Source organism: Neoarius graeffei, chromosome 8 (genome assembly GCF_027579695.1).
Source record: "Neoarius graeffei isolate fNeoGra1 chromosome 8, fNeoGra1.pri, whole genome shotgun sequence".
Classification (NCBI taxonomy): Eukaryota; Metazoa; Chordata; class Actinopteri; order Siluriformes; family Ariidae; genus Neoarius; species Neoarius graeffei.
The window spans coordinates 79,689,829-79,717,108 of record NC_083576.1 but is presented as its reverse complement, the minus strand read 5'-3'; the positions used below and the strand labels follow the sequence as shown (position 1 = coordinate 79,717,108).

The following is a 27,280-nucleotide window of genomic DNA, read 5'->3' as shown; positions in this document are numbered from 1 at the left end:
TGATGTCGTCTCCATGAGCTGACCCGAGTTTGAACCGACTTTTACTAACGATGTTATCTTAAAATCATTTTCATTTCAAGAGCACAGTAAAGTCAGTTGTATTTTATAGAATTCAAGCTCGTGCAAAAGTGATTCAGCATATAAATGGTTTGCTGTCAATCAAATTAAAATGGATTGGTTTGTTTTTCGCACACCGTTGTTCATCGTTTTCCACTGTGCATGTTAGTTAAAAAAGGTCATATGATAAAATGCTTATTGACTGAGTTAGGTCGGGGCAGACGGGAAAATGCAGTTAGGTTCATATATATTTGGACACTGACACAAATTTTGTTTTTTTACCTGTTTACTGAAACATATTCAAGTTATAGTTATATAATGGACATGGACATAAAGTCCAGACTTTCAGCTTTCATTTGAGGGGATCCACATTAAAATTGGATGAAGGGTTTAGGAGTTTCAGCTCCTTAACATGTGCCACCCTGTTTTTAAAGGGACCAAAAGTAATTGGACAATTGACTCAAAGGCTATTTCATGGGCAGGTGTGGGCAATTCCTTCGTTATGTCATTCTCAATTAAGCAGATAAAAGGCCTGGAGTTGATTTGAGGTGTGGTGCTTGCATTTGGAAAATTTTGCTGTGAAGAAAACATGCGGTCAAAGGAGCTCTCCATGCAGGTGAAACAAGCCATCCTTAAGCTGCGAAAACAGAAAAAAAATACATCCGAGAAATTGCTACAATATTAGGAGTGGCAAAATCTACAGTTTGGTACATCCTGAGAAAGAAAGAAAGCACTGGTGAACTCATCAATGCAAAAAGACCTGGACGCCCACAGAAGACAACAGTGGTGGATGATCGCAGAATGAAGAGAAACCCCTTCACTACAGCCAACCAAGTGAACAAGTAGGCGTATCAATATCCAAATCTACCATAAAGAGAAGACTGCATGAAAGTCAATACAGAGGGTTCACTGCACGGTGCAAGCCACTCATAAGCCTCAAGAATAAAAAGGCTAGATTGGACTTTGCTAAAAAACATCTAAAAAAGCCAGCACAGTTCTGGAAGAACATTCTTTGGACAGATGAAACCAAGATCAACCTCTACCAGAATGATGGCAAGAAAAAAGTATGGCGAAGGCGTGGTACAGCTCATGATCCAAAGCATACCACATCATCTGTAAAACACGGCGGAGGCAATGTCATGGCTTGGGCATGCATGGCTGCCAGTGGCACTGGGTCACGAGTGTTTATTGATGATGTGACACAGGACAGAAGCAGCCGGATGAATTCTGAGGTATTCGGAGACGTACTGTGTGCTCAAATCCAGCCAAACCAATTGGTCGGAGTTTCATAATACAGATGGACAATGACCCAAAACATAAAGCCAAAGCAACCCAGGAGTTTATTAAAGCAAAGAAGTGGAATATTCTTGAATGGCCAAGTCAGTCACCTGATCTCAATCCAATTGAGCATGCATTTACCTTGTTAAAGACTAAACTTCAGACAGAAAGGCCCACAAACAAACAGCAACTGAAAACCGCTGCAGTAAAGGCCTGGCAGAGCATTAAAAAGGAGGAAACACAGCGTTTGGTGATGTCCATGAGTTCAGGACTTCAGGCAGTCATTGCCAACAAAGGGTTTTCAACCAAGTATTAGAAATGAACATTTTATTTGCAATTATTTAATTTGTCCAATTAGTTTTGAGCCCCTGAAATGAAGGGATTGTGTTTAAAAAATGCTTTAGTTCCTCACATTTTTATGCAATCATTTTGTTCAACCCACTGAATTAAAGCTGAAAGTCTGAGCTTCAACGTCATCTGAATTGTTATGTTCAAAATTCACTGTGGTAATGTACAGAACCAAAATTAGAAAAATGTTGTCTCTGTCCAAATATTTATGGACCTAACTGTATTTGGCTCTTGGTCATCTGTACGGACCTCGCTGCGCTCAGTCCGTACAGCATAACCTCGAGCCAAATATTTTCCCATCCAGCCCTCCCACTCAGTTAATAAGTACATAATATTTTCTGAGAGTGTACTTTGCATGAGTATTTATTTCCTGTAACATTCAACTTTGACTCCCTCCATTTTAACACAAATATTTCCTTACTTTTTCAAATCAGACTTGTTACTTTAGTTTTAATGCATTTGAAGCAAATTATCGATCGTTTTTATTTTGTACAACCCCGATTCCAAAAAAGTTGGGACAAAGTACAAATTGTAAATAAAAACGGAATGCAATAATTTACAAATCTCAAAAACTGATATTGTATTCACAATAGAACATAGACAACATATCAAATGTCGAAAGTGAGACATTTTGAAATTTCATGCCAAATATTGGCTCATTTGAAATTTCATGACAGCAACACATCTCAAAAAAGTTGGGACAGGGGCAATAAGAGGCTGGAAAAGTTAAAGGTACAAAAAAGGAACAGCTGGAGGACCAAATTGCAACTCATTAGGTCAATTGGCAATAGGTCATTAACATGACTGGGTATAAAAAGAGCATCTTGGAGTGGCAGCGGCTCTCAGAAGTAAAGATGGGAAGAGGATCACCAATCCCCCTAATTCTGCGCCGACAAATAGTGGAGCAATATCAGAAAGGAGTTCGACAGTGTAAAATTGCAAAGAGTTTGAACATATCATCATCTGCAGTGCATAATATCATCAAAAGATTCAGAGACTCTGGAAGAATCTCTGTGCGTAAGGGTCAAGGCCGGAAAACCATACTGGGTGCCCGTGATCTTCGGGCCCTTAGACGGCACGGCATCACATACAGGCATGCTTCTGTATTGGAAATCACAAAATGGGCTCAGGAATATTTCCAGAGAACATTATCTGTGAACACAATTCACCGTGCCATCCGCCGTCGCCAGCTAAAACTCTATAGTTCAAAGAAGAAGCCGTATCTAAACATGATCCAGAAGCACAAACGTCTTCTCTGGGCCGAGGCTCATTTAAAATGAACTGTGGCAAAGTGGAAAACTGTTCTGTGGTCAGACGAATCAAAATTTGAAGTTCTTTATGGAAATCAGGGACGCCGTGTCATTCGGACTAAAGAGGAGAAGGACGACCCAAGTTGTTCTCAGCGCTCAGTTCAGAAGCCTGCATCTCTGATGGTATGGGGTTGCATTAGTGCGTGTGGCATGGGCAGCTTACACATCTGGAAAGACACCATCAATGCTGAAAGGTATAGCCAGGTTCTAGAGCAACATATGCTCCCATCCAGACGACGTCTCTTTCAGGGAAGACCTTGCATTTTCCAACATGACAATGCCAAACCACATACTGCATCAATTACAGCATCATGGCTGCGTAGAAGAAGGGTCCGGGTACTGAACTGGCCAGCCTGCAGTCCAGATCTTTCACCCATAGAAAACATTTGGCGCATCATAAAACGGAAGATACGACAAAAAAGACCTAAGACAGTTGAGCAACTAGAATCCTACATTAGACAAGAATGGGTTAACATTCCTATCCCTAAACTTGAGCAACTTGTCTCCTCAGTCCCCAGACGTTTACAGACTGTTGTAAAGAGAAAAGGGGATGTCTCACAGTGGGAAACATGGCCTTGTCCCAACTTTTTTGAGACGTGTTGCTGTCATGAAATTTAAAATCACCTAATTTTTCTCTTTAAATGATACATTTTCTCAGTTTAAACATTTGATATGTCATCTATGTTCTATTCTGAATAAAATATGGAATTTTGAAACTTCCACATCATTGCATTCCATTTTTATTTACAATTTGTACTTTGTCCCAACTTTTTTGGAATCGGGGTTGTATTTTCATTGTATGCCTTCATAACATCAAGACCAGTTTCAACCTCAATGGATCAAACAGTAACATTTAAGAAACCATTGAGTAAACCAAATCAATCTGGCAACCCGGTCATTCTCTGCTCTTACAAATTAAATACAAAAAAATAATTTGTATAAAGTATCTTTCCCTTCTGAATGCAGTGTAACGTCTGCCTCTCAACCAGAACAAAGCCTATTATGTCGTGATGAAGAGTCCGGGTCAAGTGGGGAGGAGCGACTCACCTGCAGAACCAGAGATTCTTTGTCTCCCTCTAATCTCTCCAAGCGCTCTTGATACGTCTCATTGTTTGAACATGGCTGGCGGTTAACCTGCGACACACACACACACACACACACACACACACACATGAATATGGGGAAAAGCTGATGTGAATGAACCAACCAGTTCCAGATAAAGGCTGAGATTCACTGGAATAATGACAAAATGTACATGAACTTCAACAAAGAGAGCCTCGATTCAGTGTCATTAAGGCATCAAATGGCACACGAAGACATTAAAAGAAGTACAAAAAGATCTGGATCACAGAGTAGGGTCATACAATATCAGCGTAAAACTAGCTTGTTATTAGCATCACACTCAATAAGAAGCACATTTCCAAAAATTATGTTTTTTTTTTTTTGGCTCATGATGAAGTATGAAAATTGACACATCTAGACTAAGACAAACAGACAATATGCAAAAATCATGAAGTATCATGAAGTTTTTAACAACTGGTAAGGAAACGGGGACACAGAGAATAAACGACTGACTTTTAGCTAGCTAGCTAGCACTACTTCAAGTCAAGTCTTTCATACAGATAATCTAAAGGTGCAGTCACAGTGTAAATGAGTCCAAAATGTCCAGAAGATCAACATTTTCCTCAGATCTGGTCATTAATTAAAAGGAAAAGTCTCGCTGTGATTAAAATTACACCTGATTTACACTTAGCATAGAGCGAAAACTGCTAACACTGCAACAGAACTTCTAAACTCTGTTCTCATCTCATCTCATTATCTGTAGCCGCTTTATCCTGTTCTACAGGGTCGCAGGCAAGCTGAAGCCTATCCCAGCTGACTACGGGCGAAAGGCGGGGTACACCCTGGACAAGTCGCCAGGTCATCACAGGGCTGACACATAGACACAGACAACCATTCACACTCTCATTCACACCTACGGTCAATTTAGAGTCACCAGTTAACCTAACCTGCATGTCTTTGGACTGTGGGGGAAACCGGAGCACCCGGAGGAAACCCACGCGGACACGGGGAGAACATGCAAACTCCACACAGAAAGACCCTCGCCGACCATGGGGCTCGAACCCGGACCTTCTTGCTGTGAGGCGACAGCGCTAACCACTACACCACCGTGCCGCCCGTCTACAACAGCGTGTGAGAAAATTCAGATATCTGGGATACCTGATCTCCAACCTCAACAATACGTCATCGGATTTCCTGCATATCAGAATAGCGTCAGCCTACGAGAAATGGAACGAGTTAAAGAATGTCCTCACAGATCGCGAGATATAACTCAGTACCCGTATAAGGATCCGAACAGCGTGTGTCCGATCCTGCTTATTATACAGTGTCCAAGCATGGGAACTGACCACTGTGGAACTTAACAAGATCAACGTGGTCTGGAACAACTTCTTAAGGAAAATGATCTCTGGAGGATTTGCACGGAGGAATGCGCCACCATCAAGACAATGGAGAAATGGAGCTGATCCAGAAATTCCAGTGGATGGAGAACCTGATTGGGCAGACAAGATATCCAATACCAGACTACATGAGATTTGCCAAACAACCAATATCAGATTTTTGCCGTGTGCAACATTTAAAGTATATTGCACACGTCTGCCGCACGAATAATGATTCCACCCAAAAGCAATTGCTATTTGACAAGAGACGGCAGTGGCATAAGCTTGAAGAGACCCTGTCCATGGACAGGTCACAAGTACTACGTAGCATGATGCACAAAGAGGACTTCACGCGCCTGTTGAGTAACATTTTTCCAGCAGGCGCACCCCAAGGGAAAAACTGATGATGATGATGATGATGAGTAGATATCACATGAATCATCTGTTTATATGGATTTTTTCCCTCATGTATAGAGGATATTACCGCAAGTTGGCCTCGTGGTTAGCGTATCCGCCTCTCAATCGGGAGATCGCGAGTTCTACTCACGGTCGGGTCATACCAAAGACCATCATAAAAATGGTACCTACTGCTGTTTGGCAAGGCACGCTGCAATACAGATGCAAGTGGGGAGTCAAACTCTCGCGGTTACCAGAGGACCCGCCCCCCACTGTAACCCTAGCTATGTAATAGGTGAGAGGCTGAGGGCTACGGAAACGGGGATCGGTGCCACCCTGTGCCACATGGCGTGGGAAGGACTTTGATAGAGCATATTACACAGTTGCATGAAGATATGAAGTTTATCTCTGAGTGGTGAATGTATATATCGTGAGTGAAAATATTTTCAACACGAGAAGATAAGCTTCATATCTTCACACCACCGTGTAATGTTCTTTATATTATATGGACACATCCAAAAAAAAAAAAAGCAAGTTAATCAAAAGAATTTTAATTCTGAACCTGTTCAACATTTTGAAATGCACGTCTAGTCAACAGGAAAATCTTGGGAGTGACGTCATCGGAGTGAAATATTGGGAATTGTTATACATACAGGACACTTTTTCAATGGAATAAAAACATGTGTTCTATTCCCTTCTAGCAGGTTTCATTCATTTGGTTTGATAGCATGCAATATTGTTAGCATATCGCTGATCCTACGTGTATTACGTCACTCTACCCAATGGAGAATGAGTGTTGAATATGGTTTACGATCTTGCATGGTTGTCAAGACAACATGACGTCACACGTCAGAGATGTAAAACTTCTGTGCTAGTGAGCGACTGGGACAATTTGTAAAGAAACATGGCCACCAGGTTTGCTTTGTTAAATACGGAAGATTTTGAGAGAATTTTGAAAGAGAAAGACGCGTCGAACACCTCAAAGGAATGTGTATGTATAATAATAATAATAATAATAATAATAATAATAATAATAATAATGGCTTTTTCTCATGGTATATCAGATATATTCCATTCAGCTAGTCTTCGACTTGTTCAGTATCATGCTAGCTGAATGGAATACAGGTAGTCGTCGACTTACGACCTATGCGACTTACGACCGATCGACTTTACTTGTTATGACTGGCAAGTGTTTCCCAGCTGAGCTACGGGTAGCTGAGCGTACGACAGTTTCCGCCCCAGCTCCCGGCAGCGCCTCTCGCAGTGTTGCCAGATACTGCTGACGTTTTCCAGCCCAAAATATGTTCAGTACCTGCCAAAATGCACTTAAAACCGCCAATTGGGCGGGAAACTGCCCAATCTGGCAATACTGGCCTCTCGCCACGTACAACAGTTTCCGCTCCAGCTCCAGGCACATGCGCAGTCTCTCTCGCGCTCCCTCGGGCACTCCGTCATACAGTTTCCACCCCAGCTCCTGGTTTATGAAACGAGCAAATGCTCCCGCCAGCCCGAGCGCTGCAACAGCTGATATGACGTAGACGACCCACAGCCGAGCAGCAGTGATGCCAGCGGTCACTACATTTTGTATATTGCTATGTTTTACATTTGTATTTTGGTATGTTTCAAACTAAAATGTTTTCTATTTTTCACACCTGTATTTCGTATTTTTTTGTTTTGCACATATTAAACGAATTGTACTGTACGCAGTGTAGCATGCAGTGTTTGACTTAAACCAAATAATGAGCCAAGGTAACGAAATAAGAAAATGTTGATAAAATAAGACTTTAAGATGATTACAATATCATTACACATCACAATATACTTACGTTCATTTAACATAGGCCGACTTACGACCAGATCGGTTTACGACCGGTCAGTCGTAACCAAACGCAGTCGTAAGTCGACGACTACCTGTATATCTGATACACCATGAAAAAAAAGCCAGCCATTATTATTTAAATATGTCACTCAGATCCGCGATGTATTTCATATGAAAAATGTGAGTTTTTCAACACGAGAAGATAAACTTTATATCTTCAAGCCAGCGTGTGATTTTCTTTTTATTATATCGACACATTCACAAACAAAAAGGACCCAAATTTATCAAAACAATTCAGCGATTTCCTCATGAGTGACATATATATGTTATTTACCAGCTGGGAGGTCCGTATGGTGAAATACCGTGACCGAGGTCTTGAAAGTACTGAACGAGGCCCTCTGGGCCGAGGTCAGTATTCAAGGCCGAGGTCACGGTATTTCACCATACGGACCGACCTTAAGCTGGTAAATAATATATTTATTTTTTTCTTTACCAAATTCTAACAGAAAACGAGAGCGCCCGAAAGGGAAAACCGAGCCGTGCCGCCATTTTGAATCCTCATTCACGGCTGTAATGCAAATGGCTTCCTCCTCGGTATACAAGTGCACTTCCATGGCAGGGAAAAAAAACCTACATTTTGCTGCCTATGTAGTCTCCTATTTATACAAAATTGAGTCAGTCATTCAGGATTCAGCCATGTTTTTGCTCGGCGTTAGCAAGTTAGAGGTTTTTATCTTTCTCCTGCAATGTTTTCTTTTATTCCTTCTCCCTCAGGGTAGTAAAACTCGCTTTCACTGTGAACACTGTCGTTATCGCTATCCATGCTGTAAAATTAATGCTATTCTCCTGAGAAATGCTGGCAAAAATTTATAAGATTTTTGATAATCTTATAAATAAATCTTTAAAAAAAAATAAATGTTGACAAAAAATGCTACTATGTTTGTTGTTGTTGTGAACGAGCGAGTCGCCAGAGGTCCATAACCGGGGTCCGTAACTGGGGTCCGTATCGTAGGATACGGACCCGCTCGCCAGCCAATCAGAGCGCAGGATTTGATAGAAACCGGACTGCGAAAAAAATAAAGAGATTTATGTCACGGTTTTGGTTCTCCATGTCCTGGATGGAGTTCGTAGGAAAAATACGAGTGGTATATTTCCCAGTAAAACACTCGTGTCCATATAACATATCCAGTTAAGACCTTGTTTAAATATAACCCACCACTGAAGAATATACAGCACATCTTTGTTCAGCTCTTCAGCTTGTGCCTTGTACCAGCTCTAACCATGTCTTATTAGCAACTTTTTGAGTCGTCAGTGACATCCATATCATGATGCTTATTAGCTAAGCCAGCAAATACTTCTGCTTTCATAGGAGATTAGTAAGCCTTTGGTGCCCGTCAGCGCTAAGCTAGCAGAGCTAGCAGCATGAGGGCAGAGCTAGCACTTGATTCACATACGGTATAATCTCTAGAAAAATGCTGCTGAGTGGGGGCCTCTCAGCTGTCTTGAACACAAATACAATTTTCCAAAATCCCCCAGATGTATTTAGCCGAAGGGTATTTAAAATACGTTTTAATAAAACACATGTAAAAGCACTTTTGAGATTAGCGCTTTCCATTTCAAGTGAAATTCCTCTGCTAGCACTCACAACTTTGCAGGGAGAGATTTTACCAGTTGTAACTGTCTTATTTGCTAACTAATGTATGCACTGGTGTTTAAATGCCCTCTTTTTGCGGCAGCAGTGCTCCAGAAAATAAAAATGCACCAAAAACATTCATGTTCTTGTCAAAGCTCAAATAGACAGCGCCTTTAAAAATCTGCAGCTGCACTGGGACTTGGCAGATTGCTCAAGCTCCAATGTAGCCCTCCGTTCTCACGGAGAACTGCTATCTGATTTTGGACTCAACAGCTCTGATTTTAGATTGGCTCGCACGATTGTATTTGAACTGATTAAACTCCGCTGAGAAAGCCTTGATGGTTAGAGATCAGATTTGTAGTTTATGAAACATGTGAACACTGGGATTCATTCTCCCTGATGGTCTAGTGCAGGGGTGGGCAATTATTTTTTCCATGGGGCCACATGAGAAACAGAAAATTTTGTGGAGGGCCGGACCATAAGGCTGAACTAAATTCTGCATAATATTAATTGTATTTCTTTATATAAAGCAATAAATATCATTATTTTTCCAAGCTGCTAAGACTGGTAAGAGTATGGAAAAAACGAGGTTGCCTTACAAAAAATATGTCATTTATTCAATCAAATTTCCCAAAACAATGGTTAACAAAACGTGAACGTTTGTACCATTTTTTTTTCAGTCACATTCACCCCAAAACACAATAAAGACATCACAATATTGTCTTTCTACTCCAAGATACATCATATTATAATAATGATGCCCGCATTTGTAGTCTAATCACCTCATTTGGTGTTTTTTTATTTGTTCAGTGAGAGAAATCTAGTCTCTGTTGGTCTTTAACGAGTGCATCAGAGTCAGGTTGAATGTCTGAGGTGGAGATGCGAAGCACAGCTGACAGATGATCATCAGTCGATTCGGTGTAGGTATCAGATCTACAGATCGGCTCGGGCTCCGGCGCCTGCTGGTGACGTCACACTATGTGATTGGCTGGACCGTTTGAAGGATGACGTACAAGTCTGTGGTTGGTCTGGACAAATTACGGAAGTAGTTATCACGGGATTAGGTTTCGTGGGATTTCATGTCATGTTCATGTCGCGCGCGTTGCGTTTTTGTTGAACACAACTTCAAAATAAAAGCAATGCACATTCAGTCCATGCATGAGGTAAAATTAGAAAATACGTTTATTTTGTAATTTCTAATTAACCTTACGCGGGCCGATCAGAATGAACCAAAGGGCCGGATGCAGCCCGCGGGCTGGAAAATGCCCAGGTCTGGTCTAGTGGCTAGGATATAGTTCAGCGCTCTAATGGTCGCAGCCCAGGTTCAATTCCTGGTCATTGAACATGATTCTTGGGCAGTGAGGGATTAGTGGTTAAGGCTCTGGGAAACTGATCAGCAGGTTAGAGGTCCAAACCGAAGAGCTGCCACTGTTGGGCCTCTTTCTGCTCAAATGGTGATTCTACACATTAAAGCTAGACGGCCTTTTGATTTCATAAAATCGGTAAAATTTAGTTCCGTCTGAAATGTGGTCATTGTGATATATGTTTATTTCTGTAATATCTCATAAAATATCAGGCCATTCTATGTCTGGGAAGTTATTTAATTTGAGGGGATTACCGAGCAAATAATGTGCATGAAATCGCTTGCTTTGCGCAGTCAAGCAGACAGAGGAAGTCCGTATGTGTGTGCACGTGTGCACAAGCGCAGGTTTACCTTTGAGCGTGCACTGACAGTTCCATCAGTCTGTCGCTAAACGAACAGCTGATCACACCGAGGTGCTCGCTGAGCGCCGATATTTATTAGTTTGGTCCTGCGTTTCCTTTCCTTCGTATCTAACATAACGTCTTTTCTTCTCGCTTTCTTTCTGTTACTGTAGTCGGTCTTTCACGTTTCATTTGCACACTCACGTCCTCCATTTTTCTCTCCTGTTTCAAATTTGTATCCCACAATGCCTTGCGCAAATGGGGAAAGCCCACCATGGGATGTGATGCATGACGTAGTATCTTGAGTCGGGTCATGGTGAAGCAGGAAAAATAGTGGAGAATTTAGGGCCATGTGGCCCTAAATTCATTAATTGTTCTATTAGAAAAAAATAATAAAAGTGGAAGTCTGTGATTCGAATTCAGTAGCTTTCAGTCCACTAAACAAAAATAATTAGGTGTCGGGGAAATTTTTTTTTCTGACCTACACTTGAAAAATCTGAAAGGCAGTCTAGCTTTAACATCAGAGGTGCTTTTATAGTAAATTAATCGACACCTTTGAAGAATTTAAGTTCACTATGGACAAAAAAGTTGATAATCTAGCAAAATTCAGCCCTAGTTATGAACCACTAAATGACTGCAAACAATTGAAGGGGAACATACTGGTCCTGGAAATATTTTCCTCATGAATACAATAAATATGGTGCTCATGTAGGTGCGAATTATTTGCATTATTTGCGTCAAGAAAATCAAGAATACAAACATGACTTTGAGTAAGACTGCTTTTGGTTTTATTTAATTAAATGAAGCAGACAAATTCAATCTCAAACTCAATAACCAGGCAATGTATCATGCTCGGACCAAATCTGGGTTATTAGCTTATCCAGCCATAGGCCAGGGTGGATGAGCTTATATCCGTCGTCCGTCCACAATTTACAAAAATCACTACTATTTCAATCAAACTCTCATACAACGTTCCCCAGGTGGGTGCGCATAAAAGTTGGCAAGATGGTGGCGCCACCTGTCATATTTACGATTTTATAGGTGTCTGAAATTTTTGGGTGGATTGTCACATTAAAAACTACTCTTTGTAAACTGCTGGGACGTTTTCACTAAAACTCACCCAGAAGACTCTCAAGACATATTCCAACAAGAATTGTTCACCAGGTGGCGCCACATACCATGGATACGGCTTGACAGGGGTCATATGCAATTTCACGAAAATCACTACTCATCCCACAGGAGTGATCAGATTTTGATCAAACTCACATGCAGTGTTCCCCAGGTGGGTGGGGTGTGCATAAAAGTCGTCAAGATGGTGGGTGCCACCTGCTATATTTAACATTTTACGGGTGTTTGAAAATTTTGGGTGACTCGTCACATTAAAGGAGAACTGAAGTCATTTTTAAACTTGCTTTATTTCTTAATTAATGTGTTATTCAATTACGTTTTCGGTTTTAGTAACCTTATATCGTGACTCGTATTGGCAACTAATTGCAATTAAATATTATACTTATCGGCCTATTCAGTTTTTAGCCGTGTTGAATTTAGTTCGTTTGGTCCACGGCAGGCGTCGCTTATCCGCGCGATCTTCACGAGACTTGTGTGAGACTTCGAAACGTGAAGTGTCAGCCAGGTGTCAGTGCCGCCATTTTGAAAACTGTTTTCCAAACGAAGTATTGCACAAAAACGAGTTTAAAAAAATGATGATTACTGCCGACTTTTTCAAACTTTCCTGATTGCTATCAAAACAAACAAAACTTCCGGCTTGATTACGTCAGCATTCGAAAGAGGGCGCGCACATCTTTTGACAACGCTGGCAGATGTCAGTGACTTTGATTTCCGCTGTACGTTTTACTTCCGTCCTACGATGTCTCGCACAGGTCTCAACAAATCTCGTTTACGGCCATTGCTTTGACATATGGATTGATATATTACAGATCATATTTCAAACTCTCATAACTTGCTATCGCAGTGACAAAATAGCGATCAAAAATGAATTCCTATATTTAATAAAATAAGATAAATAGGATTTTGATAATAAAAAATTTGCCTTTAAACACTACTGTTCGTAAACTGCTAGGACGTTTTCACTGAAACTCACCCAGAAGACTCTAAAGACATGTGCCAACAAGAATTGTTCACCAGGTGGCGCCACCTGCTATGGCTGTGGCTACACAGGAGTCATGTGCAATTTCACAAAAATCGCTACTCCTTCCGCAGGATTGATCGGAGTTCAAACTCACACGCAACAACAGTGGACGGTATGAGCTACAGCCTCATTGAGGCTATTTTTTATGGTCATGGGCTGATCATGTGACTGATTTTGTTGCTCGATTCTGGAAAATGGAGTTTATTCTTGGTTCATGGACCAAACGTGACTTGTTATAAATAATGTTAATTAAAGGAACCTTAAGTGAAATGTTACTTGTGTGAGAATTTAATAAATTGCCTTGAGGATGTGAAAAAAAAAAACATCCTGAAGAAGAAGCCTTTATTTGGTCACATGTACTCAAGCACAGTGAAATTCCTCCTCTGCATTTAACCCATCTGAAGCAGTGAACACACACGCCTGCATGCATACACAAGTGAGCAACGAGCACACACACATATATATAAGCAAAGTGCGCAACGCTTGTACGCATGCGTGGCTTTTCTAGGTCAACTATTTCGGCTACCAAACGAACTACCGAGGCGCTGAAGTTACTATAGGAAGACAGGTAGCGGACCGTGAACTTTAAAGCTTTATAGCGATTGGCTTAAAGACCTTAAAGTGCTGATGACACGAACATGACTCTATGCAATTTCTTAAATAAACTATACAACATGGCAAACATGTTAGATTTCTGTTATAATTACGTGAAAAGAAGCTGTTGTTACGCGAATATCCAACTTTTAATTGCACAGCGCAAGAAAACTGGGTCCGTGGCTCGCGGCCATGCTGTGACGTCAGCGGAAGAACACGCTGCGGTTCACTGGCTGTTCTACTCGATGGAAATGGCGCATGAAAACGCCGGTGAACTCTCTAGTGCTAGCTCTTCAACAACCAAATACTGGTACTTTAAGCAGTGATCATGATGGCATGATTTTATCTGATTTTAAATAAATGAGATTGATAATAATGTGAATGTTCACAACTAGTACATACAAACTCTGCAGCTTCTGATTCAGCAGCTGCGTCATACTCCGCAAAAACATCAGCAAGAACCTACAATATAAATGGAAATGCAATACACTAAGCTCAAATGACTTTTGGAAAGTATAATTTCTAAATTTTTTCTACATATTCTTGAAGTCGGTCATTGGGGTACTTGCTACCGTTCCCTAACAACGCATGGCAAAGGGTAAAGTGTAGTGTTTGCTACGAGTATTTGCTAAAGCCTCCGGTGGAAGATCCTCGATGTGCTGATAAGACATACAGTTCTATATAACACACAAGTGTCACGATAATCACAAAACAGATGCAAATTGTTAAAATACCTAATTTTTAAGCAATCATGTATTGATCTCTTCCGAATAGAATCTATGATAGCCTACCCTCTTTACCCTTTGCCTCTCGTTGCTAGGCGGCAGTTACATGAAAGCCGCAAGCTTTCACAAGCAAATACATGACTGATATCACGCCGACTTTATGATTACATTTATGATTATCATGAATGTGTACTCTATGAGTGCTCTGGAGCGAGTCACTTCCAAGATGGCCGCGCAGACCGCATGGTTACTATTTTTAGCATCATGTTGGAGCACTCTATAGCTCTACGTGCCTTTATCTTATGTCGTTTCTCAACACATTCTGACAGGAGGACTGTCTTTGGAGGAGTCGCCTTGTCCCAGGCGACTGCTGGATCCGGCATAGCTACTAGTAGACCCCCTCCGGAATACTGTAGGCACTGCTGATGGTAGTAACACACGTTTGTGCTGAACTGAACACCCAAGAGATTCTTTTAAGCTGGGAAGGGTGTCAAAACAATCCAAATTGAAGTGTTCAGAGCGCAGGACGGATGTTGGTGAGGGCTCCCACTTGTCACGAATGCGCATGACTTGCTTCACCCACTTCGCATGCAGCTCGGGATCTCTGGGAAACTTGAATAAACTTACCCCATCCTTGTGGGTTTTGGAGCAAAAGCCGGCAACACAACGCGAAGGCATAATAACTATATATATATATATATATATATATATATATATATATATATATATATATATATAATAATGTATAATAATGTATAATAAAAATACTAATAATGATAAACTGAACACCTGCCGCATCAACAACAAACTGGTAAGTTAGGAGGAAGGTTCTTTCACTGACGTCATATAGCTCCTCCTCCTCTTTCGTCTCCTGGGTGCTGCAGCCCCGTCAAATTTGCCCAAATAGCTGCGTTTTTTATCATAACTTGTAAAATAGGCGCCTTCGTGAATTAATATATGGATCATCGGGAATTACTTTTTATGTTATAAAACATCGCCAAAGATGTCAAAAACGTGTCATCAGCACTTTAAGCCTTAAGTGAATTGTAAAACTATGACAGGTGCACACTGTGCTTTTTACCAATGTACTAACGGAAGTTATAAACTTATGCTGGGCATACACTGTGCGATTTTTGGCCCGATTTTGACACGATTTTCACTCGTGCGACTATTTTGGAGATCGGGACGAGTTTTGGCTCAATCGTGTGTCTCGGATCGTGTAGTATACATAGGGTAACGACAAGCGATTAACACCTCACGACCTCCTCCCGATCGATCGGATGAAAATCAAACCTGTTTGAAATCCTGAGCATCAGATCCGAGCATCGGATCGTATAGTGTGAGAACAGGAATCGTAAGCTGCGTGCTGTTTACCCCTGCGATTCACTCGTACAGCATGAGCAGCAGCTGAATACCGCGATTGAAAAAATCGCACAGTGTATGCCCAGCTTTAAGCGGTGGAAGAAAACACACAATTGTACTGGGCCTACATCTGAAGACGGGTCATGTAAATGTGAACCTCCGTTTGTTTTGATTACATTTCCAACCGAAAGAAAAGACCCAGAAGGACGTAAAAGATGGCAAAAAGTTGTAAGTTTGTTCAGATATTTAGTTTGTCATTTATTTTTGGCAATTCTAACAAAATATTACGTAGTTATTATCTAGAAAAGGCCTACAGGTTTACTACATCTTTCCATCTTACTGTAATATCGCCCACCTCCGTGTCCCATAATAAGGGCCATATAGATATAGATTATAGTCAGGAGGCCTACAGATTAAAGCAGGCTTAGATTACTTTATATAATTAACAGTAGATGTAGTCATATATATATATATATATATATATATATATATATATATATATATATGAGTGACTCCACGCTTATGGGTACTGAAATGGGGACACGAACTTATTTTTAAAAATTCACCTAAAACCATTTCTTTTTTTACCTTCAGGTCACAAAACATGTAATCTTTAATGAATGATATGTTAAAAGATAACTTTAATTTTCTGAGATGTAATAAAAACATATTTATATGCCAAAGTCAGAACGTAACAGAAGTGTTGTGGACATATATATTCTCAATTTTAACAATGTAGAATTACTTTTTGAAACATAGGAAGGTGATGTTTTAGCAAATATAATTAATAAACATGTGTAGTAGAATAAACATACACATTCTTTCAATAAGATTAACATGGTATATAGCTAGATTGTAATTAATTTGTAACAGACGCGAGATGGACAATCGTAACAGAAGTAATGTAACAGACATCATTTTGGAACTCATAGGCTTGACTTTGGCATATAAATATGTTTTTATTACATCTCAGAAAATTAAAGTTATCTTTTAACATATCATTCATTAAAGATTACATGTTTTGTGACCTGATGGTAAAAAAAGAAATGGTTTTAGGTGAATTTTTAAAAATTAAGTTCATGTCCCCATTTCAGTACCCATAAGCGTGGAATCACTCATATATATATATATATATATATATATATATATATATATATATATATACACACACACACGTATGTGTGTATAGTCTAGACCAGGGGTTTTCAAAGTGTGGGAGAGTCAGCCCCCCCCCCCGAGAGAAAATAAACAACAGCGCCCCCCCACCACAATTTTTGTTGTTGCTAAACTTAATGTTCCATTCGTATTTTAAAAAAATGGTTGTTGTACACATTTTTATTTTTTCTTTTACGCATTTTAAACATCTGTGCTTTTTGAAAACATCTTTTTTTACACATTTTAAACATCTGTGCTTTTTTAAAACATCTTTTTTTTACACATTTTAAACATTTGTGTTTTTTAAAACATCTTTTTTTTTTTTACACATTTTAAACATCTGTACTTTTTTTTAACATCTTGTTTTACACATTTTAAACATCTCATAGCATCGTTAGCTAGCACCTCTTGGCAGACAACACACTGTGGCAGTGGAGCATCTTCAGATCCAGTCCATGAAAATCCAAACTTTAAATAATCGTGGTCATACTTCCTTCTTTTGTTGCTTGGCCCAGACTCTGTCTCCTCACTCACTGGAGCTTTAGGTACTAAAAATCGATCCATTTTGTCTCTGGCAAAGGCTAGCTGAAGTTCGCTAAATGTCCGCAATAGTAACTTATTCTGGTTTATTTTTCCTCATGTTGCGCCCCCCCGAAGAACTCTGGCGCCCCCTAGGGGAGGCGCGCCCCACACTTTGAAAAGCCCTGGTCTAGACAATGTAGGCCTAAGATAAAACGCATGGTAAGTTCTGGACTGATGCTGCATAGGCAAGGGCAACCAGTTCTTCTTTACGTTTTGCCCTAGTGCCAGTCGTGGCCTTGGTCGTCACAGGCAGTCCACGACGACTGCAAAACCGTTTCAAATCGTCAACTTTCCAAAGTTTAAACTGATCTAAATCGTAGTTGTGAATACTGCTTTCCGCCATTTTGAAGTGCTGTTTGGTAGCCAAAAAATTTAGCGATCCCATAATGCACTGCGCGGGCTGAGATTAGCAATTCGTTTATACTCAGAGCAGTGGGCAGATATGCTACAGCACCCAGGGGTTAGGTGCCTTGCTCAAGGGCACTTCAGCCATGATGCAGAGGGAGGGGGAAAGGGCTGTTCATTCACTCAACTCCCCTCACATTTTTCTTGCCAGTCCCAGGACTCAAACCAGCGACCCTTTGGACCCAAGGCTGCTTCTCTAACCTTCAGGCCATGGCTGCCCATTGCGTTCTTTTTTACTGTCATTAAGTCTTTCCAATTACGAAACATGGACAATTACTAAGTATGTCACGAAAGTTGAGATATAAACTCAGTTTTGCATACTTCATCCAGATTTGGGAATGATTAAGAAATACTGACCTTTGACCTGAGAAACCATTTCCTGTCACATGCCACATCACAAAGTAGGAATCGGAGTGAGAATGTACAGTAGTTTATTGTTTACCAAGTCAAAGAAAGAGACTGTGTGTGTGTGTGTGTGTGTGTGTGTGTGTGTGTGTGTGTGTGTGTGTAAGTAAAAGAGAAAAAGACATTTCCTTTGAGGCAGCGTCACTCACAGGCCCTGGAATTTCCCTCAAACTCAATTCAGGACGTTATTATTATTATGACACTGTCCAAGAATGCGTGACAGAGCCGATGGTGTATGTTGTAACGAACCCCTCCCTGTTATGACAGCAATGCACCTCCCTTACACACCACTCACAAGCCAGGGTTTACAGCCTAGTCAGTGTAATTCAACATGTAATTACTAATTGTTTCCACAAGAACGTAATTAGGTGCTATGTGTTGTGCTCATGTGGGTGTAACAGTGCACCCTGTTGCCAGATCTCATTATATCCCCATTTACCCCGGACCACAAAACCTTATAAATTCAACAACCATAACAAAGAATGCAAAAACCTTTAAAAAAAAATCTGTAAATACCACAGCTGTAATCTGGAATGGAGGAGTTCTTTAGTTTTGCACCGGAGTTACACTGGGTTTTAGTGTAGCTAACAAGTAACGGACGATGATTTCACCTTCTCAAAACCTTCTCAAACCACGTCCAGTTATGCAGCAATAATAATAATAATTTTATTCATTCATAATTTACAACAAAAACCAACAAAGTCGTAAAAATACGTGTCCAAAAAACAAGTATAATTAACAATCATTCCATGAAATTGAGTTGTACATGAGGTAATAGGGGCGGCACGGTGGTGTAGTGGTTAGCGCTGTCGCCTCACAGCAAGAAGGTCCGGGTTCGAGCCCCGTCGCTGGCGAGGGCCTTTCTGTGTGGAGTTTGCATGTTCTCCCCGTGTCCGCGTGGGTTTCCTCCAGGTGCTCCAGTTTCCCCCACAGTCCAAAGACATGCAGGTTAGGTTAACTGGTGACTCTAAATTGAGCGTAGGTGTGAATGTGAGTGTGAATGGTTGTCTGTGTCTATGTGTCGGCCCTGTGATGACCTGGCGACTTGTCCAGGGTGTACCCCGCCTTTCGCCCGTAGTCAGCTGGGATAGGCTCCAGCTTGCCTGTGACCCTGTAGAACAGGATAAAGCGGCTAGAGATAATGAGATGAGCTGATAGCTGACGAAACACATAGCACTGAGTTGTCTATAAGCCGTGTACAATGAGATTGAGTGGAATAACTGTTTTATTCTATCCACACTCATTGGATTTTGAGAAACAGACCTTGTTTTTTTTTTTTGCAAATTCGATGAATAAAAACTTTATACAAAACGTCCAACAAAATCATTTCCAGTTAGAATGCAAACAAATTGGCGAAATGACAGGAGCAATTTGCGAAAAATGCTATAATAATAATAATAATTATTGAATTTTTTTAAAAAAAAAGATACGTTCTTACCATCAAATACTTTCATTCCATATTTTGTTGCTTTTTTGGTATTTTACTTTTGAGTAGGGTTTTTATTAACCTCGGTTCATTCAGCGACATGCTCCACCATTTTGTTTTTCTCTACTCACGGTATATGAGGTGATATCCTAGTAGTAGAGTAGCCAATCAGAGTGCATGATTGCTCATATCCAGTGAATGTGGATAGTCTCATCTCATCTCATTATCTCTAGCCGCTTTATCCTGTTCTACAGGGTCGCAGGCAAGCTGGAGCCTATCCCAGCTGACTACGGGCGAAAGGCGGGGTACATCCTGGACAAGTCACCAGGTCATCACAGGGCTGACACATAGACACAGACAACCATTCACACTCACATTCACACCTACGGTCAATTTAGAGTCACCAGTTAACCTAACCTGCATGTCTTTGGGGGAAACCGGAGCACCCGGAGGAAACCCACGCGGACACGGGGAGAACATGCAAACTCCGCACAGAAAGGCCCTCGCCGGCCACGGGGCTCGAACCCAGAACCTTCTTGCTGTGAGGCGACAGCGCTAACCACTACACCACCGTGCCACCCCGAATGAGGATAGTATAATAGTATAATATTATAAGGGCACCAGGATGGATCGGACCTGCCTGATCCATCCTGGTGCCCTGTGTCTGGTTGGAGTCTCATCGCATCGCTCCTGTGGAGGACGGCCCCATATGGACAGTTGAAAGTCACACCTGGAGGACGCTCTGGACTCTTACAGTAATGCTTTTATGGCTGAGGACTACAGTTGACTTGCTAACTTTAGGACTGCAGTTGTCATGAACAGTTTTGCACTCAAGTTTCCATCAATGAAGAGTTTATAACATCAACTAAACTGACTTCACGTTAAATCTGTTAATGTTACAGTCATGTTGTTTGTTGTTGCCCAAATGAGGATGGGTTCCCTTTTGAGTCTGGTTCCTCTCGAGGTTTCTTCCTCATGTCGTCTGAGGGAGTTTTTCCTTGCCACCGTTGCCACAGGCTTGCTCATTGGGGATAGATTAGGGATAAAATTAACTCGTGTTTTAAGTCGTTCAAATTCTGTAAAGCTGCTTTGCGACAATGTTTATTGTTAAAAGCGCTATACAAATAAACTTGACTTGACAATAGAGTTTGACTATGCCCGGTTGTTTAGGAGGCGACATGCTCTTGAGATAAAAGACTTCCAATGTCTTTCAGTTCCTGATAATGGTACTGCAAAACAACATATGTTCCTAGTTGCGTACTTGTGGGCCACCATTCTTGGAAGGAACACGTGATTTGGATGGTTAGGGTCCTTTATAATTCTTTCAGGCTCACATATGGTCACCTCATCTCTTCATTCCTCCAGACTTGAAAGATTTGTCTTCGGGATGCTAATTATGGCCATACAGTGATTTTGCACTTGTTGTCAAGTCAAGTCAAGTCAAGTCAATTTTATTTCTATAGGGCTTTTAACAATAGACAGTGTTGCAAAGCAACATTTTGTTGAGCTAATTTTATCCCTAATCTATCCCCAATGAGCAAGCCTGTGGCGACGGTGGCAAGGAAAAACTCCCTCAGACGACATGAGGAAGAAACCTCGAGAGGAACCAGACTCAAAAGGGAACCCATCCTCATTTGGGTGATAACAAACAATGTGATTATAACATTTTTAACAGTTTTAACATGAAGTCAGTTTAGTTGATGTTATAAACTCTTCATTGATGGAAACTTCAGTGCAAAACTGTTCATGACAACTGCAGTCCTAAAGTTAGCAAGTCAACTGCGGTCCTCAGCCATAAAAGCATTACTGTTAGCATCCAGAGCATCTTCCAAGTGTGACTTTCAACTGTCCATATGGGGCTGTCCTCCACAAGAGCGATGTGATGAGACTCCAGCCAGACGTAGGGCATCCTTTGCGAGGTATTTCAGGATGCTGCTCCAGACCGGCAATGCGTACTCTAGCACTGGACGAATCTTACTGCAGTTAACAGTGATCCCCACATCCTTTGGTAGATTAGCCTTCCTGCATTCACATAGGTAGTGTAACCTAAGTAAGCAACGTCACACAGATGTTGATGTAGACTATTAAACTGTATGACTGACTGTAATCTATAAACCTGAGCAAAAGTTCAGTGTCGCTGATTCGAGGAATGTTCTTGGGTGGCCATCTTGGACAACTGGAATCACTTTTTTGGGAACCCTATAGGTCATGTCATGCAACGTTTCAAGGTGTGATTCTTCCCAAAACCTGTTTCCACATTGAACTTGACATTGTTCACACCAGAGTACTCTTTTCTGATTGGCCAGCCTGAACGTGCTGAATAGTTGACTTGTTTTTTTAACCAAAGTTTGGTTGAATTCTCAACTCTGATTGGTCAGAAAGTATGCATTACATTTCTCAAACTCCACAGCATTATAAAGTAGTTCCGGTTGTACAACCCCGATTCCAAAAAAGTTGGGACAAAGTACAAATTGTAAATAAAAACGGAATGCAATGATGTGCAATTTTCAAAATTCCATATTTTATTCAGAATAGAACATAGATGACATATCAAATGTTTAAACTGAGAAAATGTATCATTTAAAGAGAAAAATTAGGTGATTTTAAATTTCATGACAACAACACATCTCAAAAAAGTTGGGACAAGGCCATGTTTACCACTGTGAGACATCCCCTTTTCTCTTTACAACAGTCTGTAAACGTCTGGGGACTGAGGAGACAAGTTGCTCAAGTTTAGGGATAGGAATGTTAATCCATTCTTGTCTAATGTAGGATTCTAGTTGCTCAACTGTCTTAGGTCTTTTTTGCCGTATCTTCCGTTTTATGATGCGCCAAATGTTTTCTATGGGTGAAAGATCTGGACTGCAGGCTGGCCAGTTCAGTACCCGGACCCTTCTTCTACGCAGCCATGATGCTGTAATTGATGCGGTATGTGGTTTGGCATTGTCATGTTGGAAAATGCAAAGTCTTCCCTGAAAGAGACGTCGTCTGGATGGGAGCACATGTTGCTCTAGAACCTGGATATACCTTTCAGCATTGATGGTGTCTTTCCAGATGTGTAAGCTGCCCATGCCACACGCACTAATGCAACCCCATACCATCAGAGATGCAGGCTTCTGAACTGAGCGCTGATAACAACTTGGGTCGTCCTTCTCCTCTTTAGTCTGAATGATACGGCGTCCCTGATTTCCATAAAGAACTTCAAATTTTGATTCGTCTGACCACAGAACAGTTTTCCACTTTGCCACAGTCCATTTTAAATGAGCCTTGGCCCAGAGAAGACGTCTGCGCTTCTGGATCATGTTTAGATACGGCTTCTTCTTTGAACTATAGAGTTTTAGCTGGCAACGGCGGATGGCACGGTGAATTGTGTTCACAGATAATGTTCTCTGGAAATACTCCTGAGCCCATTTTGTGATTTCCAATACAGAAGCATGCCTGTATGTGATGCAGTGCCGTCTAAGGGCCTGAAGATCACGGGCACCCAGTATGGTTTTCCGGCCTTGACCCTTACGCACAGAGATTCTTCCAGATTCTCTGAATCTTTTGATGATATTATGCACTGTAGATGATGATATGTTCAAACTCTTTGCAATTTTACACTGTTGAAGTCCTTTCTGATATTGCTCCACTATTTGTCGGCGCAGAATTAGGGGGATTGGTGATCCTCTTCCCATCTTTACTTCTGAGAGCCGCTGCCACTCCAAGATGCTCTTTTTATACCCAGTCATGTTAATGACCTATTGCCAATTGACCTAATGAGTTGCAATTTGGTCCTCCAGCTGTTCCTTTTTTGTACCTTTAACTTTTCCAGCCTCTTATTGCCCCTGTCCCAACTTTTTTGAGACGTGTTGCTGTCATGAAATTTCAAATGAGCCAATATTTGGCATGAAATTTCAAAATGTCTCACTTTCGACATTTGATATGTTGTCTATGTTCTATTGTGAATACAATATCAGTTTTTGAGATTTGTAAATTATTGCATTCCGTTTTTATTTACAATTTGTACTTTGTCCTAACTTTTTTGGAATCGGGGTTGTAACATGAACACATTAATGTGCTCATTCTACTACTAATGCGTCTTTGTTTCTATCGTAACGGCTCATTCCAAGAAACTTGTCTGGCTCCACGTAATCTAAGCCTAGTTATAAATGTTAAAAATGTGTGATTAAACTAACTCACTCAGCAAGAGAACAGTCCCTTTATCCTGCCTTGAACCCAAGTCTATGGGATACCAAACCTGTACCCTGACCACAACACCAAAGAGCCAGGCTCCTTAAGAGGGTAGTCAGAGCACATACTCAACTGTAGTGACGGGCACTCCGTCACAGTTTGCTGTGGTGAGGTTTTCTGTAAGGAGAAGTAAAGAGACTGTTGAAGGAATAATATTTTTCGCAGATAACAGGAGCTAGCATGTTTCATGGACACTAACACTAAAGCTAAGGTCTCACATAGCCAGAATCAATAGACAATTTTGAGCCTTCCGGGGGTCAACCGGCACACGTTCCAGGCCCTTCTGTCGGAATACGTGAGAACCAGGGAGCTTTCTTGACAGCCGAGAGGGCATGGCTTCCATCCCCAGAAACTTTTGTAGTGTTGAAAATTGCTGTGGGTCAAACCCTCGATGAAGTCATCCGTCGCAAGTATCCAGGAAGGTATCCTTGAGGCATATCTGAGGCTTATGTGGGCTACCGTAGCATTCCGTGCCAACCATTGAGCTCAAAACGTTCACAGAACAACATTCTGCAGAAAGTGAAAAGTTTGGCTTATTTCATCTTGTCATGGTTATGCCGTACCACAGTCGTGAAAACTGTACACACTGCCATCACTACTGTAAGGTTGCTATACGTCGCTAACCCCATTGGTTTTACTGGTGTCTTCCGTGGCTTCATTTGCATATTTACTCCGCCCAAATTTATGCACTGGATCACCTCAAAAATCTGCCAGAATGGCCATGGTAGTCCCAGCCACGGTTCTCATGGATCAACCGACTATGTGTGACCTGAGCATAAAGTAACTATAAATGGATAAAAAGTATGAAATGTTATTCATTAATAGATTAATGTAAATGTTAACAAAATGCTGTGGTATAAAGGGATTAAAACCCTTCAAGACAGTGTCTCTAAATTGTTTTTATTTTTATTTTTTTGCATCGAGCCGCATTACCCCCCACCTCGTCAGTGATTACTTTATCCACTATCATTGATTGGGGGAAGCCATGACCTAACGGCTAGAGAAGCAGTTTTGGAACCAAAAGGTTGTTGGTTTGATTCCCTGGACCAGCAGGAATGGCTGAAGTGCCCTTGAGGAAGGCATCTAACCCTCAACTTGTCCCCAGGCTGCTCTGGGTATGTTGTACATCGCTCTGGATAAGAAAGAGCATCTACTAATGCTGTGTTCACACTTATACCGGTACGAAAGTGGTATAACTGGATCGATACAAAGTATACCGGTACAGTTTAGTGCATCTGTCCACACTAGCGAGAAATGTTTGCGGTTTTCTTTCACGGTAGTTGAAATGCGCGTGTGCGAAATGTTTCCGTGGTTACCGAGTAACTTCCTTCCGAGAATATGGCGGATGAAACAACGTGTGTGTGCTTTTTGTTGTCAATGTACAGTCTGTATTTCTGGTGGTCATTTATTCAGTCGAATCGTATAAAACGTGCGAGGCAGTTGAGAAAGAAACAAAACGAATCTCCGTTCTTCACTATTTTATTCAGCGAAGACATCGATTAAGGTGTGTGACTTTGCGCATTATATTTGTATCGATACAGAGCCGCTTCATCTGTCCACACGATAGCGAAGCGCTACAATACCGATACTGTACCGGTACGAAACCCATACATTTGTGGGTTTCGTACCGATACAGTTATACCGCTACAGTACCGGTATAGTTGCTAGTGTGGACAGGTGCTGCGGTACGAAAGTAGTTTCGTATCGATACAAAATCCCTAGTGTGGACAGGGTATATGTGGCAGATCACAGAATCCAGGGACACATGTTGGCCCGGGGGCATTTTGAGTTATTGACAGATTCAGAAAGTACAGTTTCTAAGCTTTCCAATGATGCCTTCCATGTGGAGATCTGACAATATTTGAAGAATGTGTGGCCTTTTGAAAGTGCATACCTCTTAAAACAGGAAAGGGAGAAAATCGCCCTCAAAGTTTTCCATCTCAGCTACTCTGGGTGCAGGGCGGGCACATAATGGTGCTCATTTGCATGATATTAAGGAAAGCTCTACCCCCTACGAGCTAGCACGATGCTACTTTCATGTAAACAAAGATCACCACGTCAATTTTCCTTCCATACAAAGTATGCCCAACACAATTATGAAGTACAAAAATAAGTCCTAAAGTATACTTTAACGTTTTGTGGTTGAAAAATTACTCACACCGTAAGAAAGAAAGATAGCACGATGATGACACAACTAACACAACACTAGTTTCATGTAAAGCCTCGGTCACAACTGGCTGTACAGTACGCGCTCCTACGACCGGTCTACATGCAAAAAACGCAAGAAACACATGGAGAGGGCGCATGAAACGCATGAGAGCGCGCGTGTGACGTGCTGATTTTCGAGCCGCAGACCGGCCGCAGAGGTTCTTTGTCATGTCAAACAAACTCTACGGGCGCTTACGTTTTTTTCAGGTTGCAAGACACTTACGGCCAACGTGTGTCTTTCTCCGTGAACAAAAAAAAAACCGCAGCGATTTGGGAAACGCCAAAAATCACACGGCCAAAAAATCGTACGTCCGGTTGTGACCTAGGCTTAACCAAACCACAACACTCTCCGTTACATGCAAAAATAACCACACAGCCTTAGATTAATAAACTTACCCCATCAGAAAGAGAAACGGCGCCTTGCACACACCAATGCCTCCGATGGAATGTAATCCTAGAACGGTCCGTGTATCATCCGATCATTCAAGTATTCCATTCAATCTGGAAAACGAGGTTGCGGTTTTTTTTTTGCTAGAAATGGTGATCTCCGATGTAAATACCGCGTGTCTGTTTGCTTCGCGGTGTTTGCTCCTCTGCGCTCTGTTTAGCTTCCTCATTCCATAGTGAAATCACACGCCTGTATGCAGCTTAAGTAGCCACGAGCTCAGCTCGTATCATACAGCTGATTCGCGGAAAAAAAAAACAAATGACTTAAATCATCATGTGACTGGCCCATATGGTAATTTACCCACACCCCCCAGCAGGCTACAGTCCTGACAAAAACGAGACAATTTGCAACAAAAAATGTATGCTTTTCCAACAAAACAATCTATTATCTGAAATACTGATTGCATTCTTCAAGATCTCAACTTGCACATGATGGAAAAAAACAAAAATCACAAATTTCGAAAAAAAAATGCTTCTTTTGCGATTATCTCGGATTCGTTTCGGCCGACATGCGTCCCTGGATTCTGTGATCTGCCACATATATGTCATTAATATAATGTATTTTTATATAACAGCACAGCGCCAAGTTTATACCTTATGTAAGAC

The 27,280-nt window shown here is 41.2% G+C and overlaps 1 protein-coding gene across 11 annotated transcripts in view; it reads right to left on the bottom strand.

The window, feature by feature from the left end:
* The window catches only part of ppfibp2b (PPFIA binding protein 2b), a 276,871-nt gene that overhangs the window by 115,302 nt on the left and 134,289 nt on the right, over positions 1–27,280 (bottom strand). For all 11 annotated transcript variants that reach the window (XM_060928294.1, XM_060928299.1, XM_060928300.1 and 8 more), the window contains one exon: positions 4,041–4,127. In XM_060928294.1, coding sequence (XP_060784277.1) covers positions 4,041–4,127 — 87 coding nt within the window. The remainder of the gene's footprint in view (positions 1–4,040; positions 4,128–27,280) is intronic.